Source organism: Benincasa hispida, chromosome 10, assembly GCF_009727055.1.
Source record: "Benincasa hispida cultivar B227 chromosome 10, ASM972705v1, whole genome shotgun sequence".
In the NCBI taxonomy this organism is placed as follows: domain Eukaryota; kingdom Viridiplantae; phylum Streptophyta; class Magnoliopsida; order Cucurbitales; family Cucurbitaceae; genus Benincasa; species Benincasa hispida.
The window spans coordinates 16304038-16311386 of NC_052358.1; the positions used below are offsets into that span (position 1 = coordinate 16304038).

The following is a 7349-nucleotide window of genomic DNA, read 5'->3' on the forward strand; positions in this document are numbered from 1 at the left end:
TTTATTGATTCAATAAATGCATGGACTAAAATTGAAAATTAAAAATACTATGTAATAATATTAAACAAAGTTCAAAACATAGAGACCATATTTAAAAACAACCTTTATTATTATTGTGTAAAGTTTCAAAGCGGATGTGTAACGACCCGATCTTTTAATACTCTGATAAGGGTCGTTACTCATAATTACACATTTACATTCAAAATATTTTGACCATTGAGGAAATAAATTTCATTAAAATAATAAACATAGTTTTCCAAAATAAATAACAAATAAGTAAAACCTTTGTTCGGGACCCTAAAATAATGAAGAAGAAAAAAAACTTAGACAAATAAAATTTTGACCAACATTGAGTTTCAAATCAAAACTTTTAAATAGCTTGAAAACGTAAATTAAGCAGAAGCGATTTATATGTCCCATACGGCACGATCACATATCCCTCTCGTCACTCGCCAGTCTGTTCCTGTCATTACCTGAAAAAACATAAATTAAGAAAGATTGAGTATAAAATACTCAGTAAGTGATCCCATTATCGGGATCAGGCTATGCATCAACGAGCAAAGAAAAATAGCTCGTGGCTCATACAGCTACATCGATTTTTGATGATGAAAGGAAAACCAAAAGACGTACTATCTTGTCTTGATACGCATGTCGTCAAACATGAAAATAACATGAATGTGAATCCGTCGACTCACGCATGTCTAGCGGCCCGTAGGCACATCGTCAAACATGAAAATAACATGAACGTAAACCTGTCGGCTCACGCATGTCTAGCGGCCCGTAGGCACACCGTCAAACATGAAACATGAAAAAAAGAAAAAAAGTAACATGAACGTTAATCTGTCGGCTTACGCATGTCTAACGGCCCGTAGGTCCTCCGAAATAAAACATGCGTCAAGACGAGACAGTAAACAGCTCTATTGGTCTATTCATGCATCATATACATAATATCAGTACTTATTAGAAATTCGAACATGCTCATAATACTAACTGTCATGCAACAAGTAAAACATAATGATAAAGTCATGCTTCAAGAGTCCATTAGTTGACTTTATAATTCTAGACTAGGTCGCACACCGATAATAGTACCACTTACCTCAACTTGGTAAAAAAACGCAAAACAAAATCTCCTTAGAACTTCTTTAGCACACTTAAATCAATCTAAAAGTGGTGGCTTGATCCAAGACAAATTCCAAAACTTGATTCAATTAGCCAATCTGATCAAGAATTAAATCCAAAATCAATAACTTAATTTTTCACTATTACTCTCAATCCAAAAGAATAACCATCCAACAACTTACAAAACTTACCGATCTTCACCACTGCAAAACAAAATGGTCTCTAGCTTGATGGTCAATGTCTCAACTTCCAAATCTTGAATCTAACTTTTCCCACACCAAAGAGAGGTTATTAATTTAACCCAAAATAAAATGGGTGAATTTCACCTCCCAAATTATAAGGAAAATAAGTATAACCCAAGTTTTTTCTCAAGATTCCGGCAAAGATCGGGCAATGGCGGTAGATGGCGCATCGACTCGTGGATACTATAGATAGGCAGCGGGTATTGCTATCGAACGACATAAATTATTTAGGCTAGCGGCTGGTAGCAAAGGTCTTGCATGAAGAGGGTTTGCAAGAGTGGGAGAGAAGAAAATCTCTAGTTTTATAGATTTTATTCAGCAGCAATTACGAACAAACCATAACTTCAAACAATGATCCAACCGTTCAAAATGAAACTCCATATGTCAAACACCAATGGTTTAAACTTCAGCAATCGATAATTTTGTGAGAGCTGTCGCTGAAAAACCGAATTGCTTTCTCTTTTTTTTTTTTGTTGCCTCTTTTCACTCCCATTTAATTTCGAAAAAATCTAACTTTTTTTTTTTCAAATTTTTAAAAGATAAATAAAATATTTTATCACAATATCTCCAAAATCTCCAAAGATTCTATTAAATTTATAAATCAATTAACTTTTCAAATTATCTTAATTTATGTTTCAAAAACCAAAATTAAAAGGCATAAAATGCATCAATTTGATACAAATTAAAACCTTCCAAATATTTAAATCAATTAAACCACATGAAATTAATTATTTCTTTAATTTTTTTTTAAGTTGGCCCTAAAATCCAAAATCAAAGGAAACAAAATTCAATATTTTTAAGATAATCAGTTCGAATATCTAATCAATCAAGTTCAATTTAATCAATAAAAGTTTTTCAATTATTTCAATTTAACCCAAATTTTCCAAATGAAAGGGAAATTTAAACTCAATAATTTTAAATAATTAACTTAAATTTTCTGAAATTCAGGATGTTACAGGATGGCCTCGATTGCTCAAATTTGATTTTATAGGATAAGCACTCATTATTATATTATTATTATTGTAATTACTTCCTTTTTCTAAAAATATTGGCCCCCAAGATTAAAAGGATATTGTCCTTTTATAAACTATTTAGGAAAATAGGGTTGTTTTTAAACTATTCGTAAAAATATTGTTGTTTTTTTTTTTTTAATAATTCGAGGGTTAAAAATTCAACCAATGTAGGTCAAATTTTGAACCCTCGACCTTGCCCTTTCTTTTTCTTTTTTTTTTCTTTTTTAATTATTACACATTCCACTTCTTCTTTCTTTCTTCCTTTTTTTTTTAATTTTTCATTTTATAAAAACAATTTCTAAAAATATTTTATTATTTTATTTAAACTCTAAAAAGAATAGATTAAAAAAATGTCTCATAAAAATAAAAAAAAATGTAAATTAAATATCTCATTTATATAAGAATAATTACAAAAAACAATCTGTCCCACAAGGCAGACGTTGTCGATTTCGAGTTAGTTGTCGTCGTTGACTTCGAACTTGAGGTTGCTCGGGTTCTTCTTGATGTTGCTCTGGTACCTCTGCAGGCGCTTCATAATATAAATCTTCATTATGCTCTCCACGACCCCGACCATGTCCATGCACGTATGAAGACGAAGGACCAGCCTCTGAGTCAGAACCAAATGTTGGCATCATCATCATCAGACTAACATAATCAGTTTGACTCTGCGTCTACATCATAAGGGACAACTCTTCCACATTATGTGCAACCTCATCAAACTCATCCTCTTCCCGAACAGGTCCTCTACGTCTAGGAGCTTGTGGAGGAACAATAGGTATATCGTACATATAATGAATTTCTTCCATATAGCTTTGGTTGCTACTACATATAGCAAGAACTTGGCTTGGATCATTCGCAACCTCACAGAGTCTACTGTTATTCGATCTCTATGAATTATAAAACAATTAGACAATATTTAAAATAAATTTAAATTAAAATAATTAGATAATATTCATTCATTTATCAGATGATCCACAACTGCTCTTGGACGAGTGACGTAGCGCCTTATGATATTATTATATCCATGAATATATTATGGAGTGACATTTGTGTCAAACTGTTCAAAAGAAACCCCACTGCAATAAACCTTGCATAATAGTGTCATCGCACTACCAAATGTGCAACTTTTTCAGACCAATCTCCAGTCCTTAGATCAATATCATGCAGTAGGGGTTCAGTATTACAAGGCGATGAGACATCCTGCTGAAAACCAAATTGTCTCATCAGCCTGTCAAAAAGATGTCATTCACCAATGTGAAAACATATGAGAGGACTCATCGTCCGCCATATGTTTTGACCATTCGTACAAAATTATTATGCATATTCGTACAAAAATTAGGCAAATTATGCATAATAATTGTGTACGGCTCCCAAATAACCTGAAACACAAAATATTATATTAGAGAATATTAAAGACAAATACAATAAAAATGTGTATAAAATAATCAATTAGGTTCAGTGTAATGTACCTGTTCAAGTTGAAGCAGATCAAAGTATCTATACTGGGCTGACTACATGTGTGGTTTGTCCTAGTCACACAAAAATTTGTCTCTCCACCTATTTTTAAATCGATAATTAAGAATTTAATTAAACTAGATCAGTGATATAAAATTAAATTGAATTAAAACAAGCATACCGAGAACCATAGGCTCGTCTAACTAACTGAGCGTCATTAACATGTTGTAGCTGTGGAGCCATTTGTTGGAAATTGTTCCCAAGCCTATAGTTGCAAAAGTATGAGAGGTCCAACTATGTCTCGAACCTCAGGTCTTGTTTCTTTGCATAGTTGTCTATACAACCATGCCAAGCAATGTTCCACCCCACGAATACCGCCCACATCATGAAAGGTTAGCTAACAGTGGCAGGAACATCAAGTGAACAAAATGACTGATTTATCTGAAAACGGACTTCCACCCATCATTTGTAGTATATATGCTCGCGCATATCTTATGACGGTTTCCTCGTCTGCATCATTTGAATTGTGTTCCTAACCATATTAAACTTAATCTCGATCCTTTAATCTTGTCGGCAGGTGGGGGTCGCACCGAAGTACAATTGACAAACTTCTGACCAGTCATCGTACATCATTCCGGTGACCGGCTCACCGTCAACAGGTAACCCCACAAACACTTCTATGTCTTGTAGAGTGATAGTACATTCTCCAACAGACATATGAAATGTATGCGTCTCGGGCCCTCATCTTCTCGACCAAGGTTGTGATCAGACGCCAGTCCAACTGAATAAATCATAATCTGGCAACCCCATAGAATCCAGATGTGCGCAATAGTGGTAGTATTCGAGGGTAGAGCGGGATAGTGCGCTGGAGAACTGCCTCTCGACGTCTGCAAGATATTTCTCCAATAATACGATCTCGCCATACAACAGATGATGATGAATAGACTGGTCGTACAAAACATCGGGATAACAGGTCCTGGGTTTAAAGCTATGATCTGAAAGAAAAAAAATATTTATTTCTCAATTAAAAAATATTTGTTCTCAATTAGAAGAATAATGTACAACTTAATTTAAAAGAATTATGTACAACTTAATTAAAAGAATAATATACAGCTTTATAATAAAAAAAATTGAATATACAATAAAAGTATTTACACTTAATTAAATAAACATGATAAAATAAGTATTTATTTCTCAATTAAAGAATAATGTAAAACTTTATTGATTACAATAAAAAAAAAATGAATATACAATAAATTATAATAAAAAATTGAATATACAATAAAATGAATATATTAATAAAAAAAAATATACGTCCTAACTGATTACAAAATCACATCGTTGTGATGAGAATCTCGCTCTAGAAGGAAATCTCGCTAATTTTGTGACGAGAATCTCGCTCTAGATGGAAATCTCGCTAGAAATGTGGATTGAATCTTGTTACTAAGGTGAGCATCGCTAGGAAGACAGTTTGTTAAAGAAATGTTTGATGAGCAAGGATCTCGCTCATAAGGGTAAAATTCACTCATGATGAGTATCTCGCTGAGCAATGCTAGTAATGAACTATTTGAGGTATTTTGCTAAGAATCTAAGTAGTTTTAACCGGGAATTATGTCCTTTCAGGCTAAGAATAATGTACAACTTAATTAAAAATAATGTACAACTTAACTAAAAGAATAATGTACAACTTTATAATAAAAAAAATTGAATATACAATAAAAATATCTACACTTAATTAAATAAACCATGATAAAAGAAAAATTTTATTTTTCAATTAAAGAATAATGTAAAACTTTATTGATTACAATAAAAAAAAATTGAATATACAATAAATTATAAATAAAAAAATTGAATATATCAATAAATTATTATAAAAAATTTTGAATATATATAATAAAAAAATTATGTCCTAACTGATTACAATATCCACATTGTTGTGATGAGGATCTCGCTTTAAAAGTAAGTCTCGCTAATTTTGTGATAAGTGAGATCCTCCTCATGAGCGAGATAAACATTTTTTTAACAAACTGTCTTTCTAGCGATGTTCATCTTACCAGCGAGATTTAGCCCACATGTCCTTCTAGAGCGAGATCCTCATCACAAAATTAGCGAGATTCCACTTGTCGAGGGTTAAAGTTTCGAATTATGTATGTCGAAACTTCAACCTTCGACAACCCTTTATACATATTGTTTCCAAGTTTTTCTTTATTTTTCGAGTTCTCAACATTCGACCTCTACAATAATCGAATCCTCAATCCTCGATCTCTCAAAACAACAATATTTCTCTAATAAATTTCAAAACAACCTTATTTCTCTAATAAGTTTTGAAAACAACCGTATTAATATAAAAGGTTCAACTTCATTTATCTTTATTTTTGAGAACTCCTACTGATTATTATTTTCTTAAAATAAAAGAAATTCACTCTTTAGACAATTCAGAAAAACAAAACGATACAATGCTACAATACAATACAGCCTGGTTTTTGGCTTGAGAGTCGAGTTCGCCTTAAAACGACTCCGTTTAAATTAGTCAACAAGTCAACACTGACAGCTAATTTCCCCAATAAATACATAAAAATGAAAAAAAAATAAATAATAAAAATACATATATAAATACAAAGCAAGAGCCTCCGCTGACAAGATCCCATCCGCAACCACAATCGGGCCTTAGGCTTAACATCCTCTCTTATCTCTCCGATACCGTTGTGGCCGATGAGCTCCGGTAGAATGGAGAGCCTGTGGCGAGCGGCAACCGGCCAAGATCCGAGTCCGGAGGATTACAAGGGCGTCGAATTCTGGACCAGCCCCGAGCGCGCCGGCTGGCTCAACAAGCAGGGTGAATACCTAAGAACCTGGCGTCGCCGTTGGTTCGTTCTGAAACGAGGTAAACTCTTCTGGTTTAAGGACTCTATTGTTACTCGCGCTTCCATTCCACGCGGCGTTATCCCTGTCAATACCTGCCTCACCGTCAAAGGAGCCGAGGATATCCTCCACAAGCCTTGCGCCTTCGAGCTCTCTACCACCGGTTCAGACACTATGTACTTCATCGCTGAGTCGGAGCGCGAAAAGGAGGAGTGGATCAATTCGATCGGCCGCTCGATAGTTCAGAATTCGCGATCGGTTACCGAATCTGAAGTCGTTGATTACGATAACAGGCGATGATTCCGATGTTGAAGACCTTTTCTTCATCTTTCACTTTCTCTATGTACAGAAACGAGGCGAGAATTAGTCTCGGATGGTTGCGAGATGGCTCCGTTTTGTCGAATTGGTACTATCGATCTCTGTTTCCTTCTTTCTGGTTGTTAAAATTATGGCGGTGATGTGAATCGAGCTGAATCTCCTCTACTTCGTTTTCTCCTTGGTTCCAAATCTCTTTCTATCAGGCATATAACGTCTTTCTTTCTCGGTTTTTCTTCTGTATTTGATCTCCAATGTTGATTAGTAAATTTCGTGCCCTACCGTAGCGTTGAAACTCCGGTTTAGTATACTGATTGATGGTGTTTTTCTCTGTTCCTCACGA

General features: G+C 34.1%; 1 protein-coding gene across 1 annotated transcript; it reads left to right on the forward strand.

Annotated features, from left to right (window-relative positions):
• Positions 1-6455: 6455 nt before the first annotated feature.
• On the forward strand, positions 6456-7349 carry LOC120089494 (pleckstrin homology domain-containing protein 1). Its single transcript, XM_039046982.1, has one exon. The coding sequence runs from the start codon at positions 6542-6544 to the stop codon at positions 6989-6991; it is 450 nt and encodes a 149-aa protein (XP_038902910.1). The 5' UTR covers positions 6456-6541; the 3' UTR covers positions 6992-7349.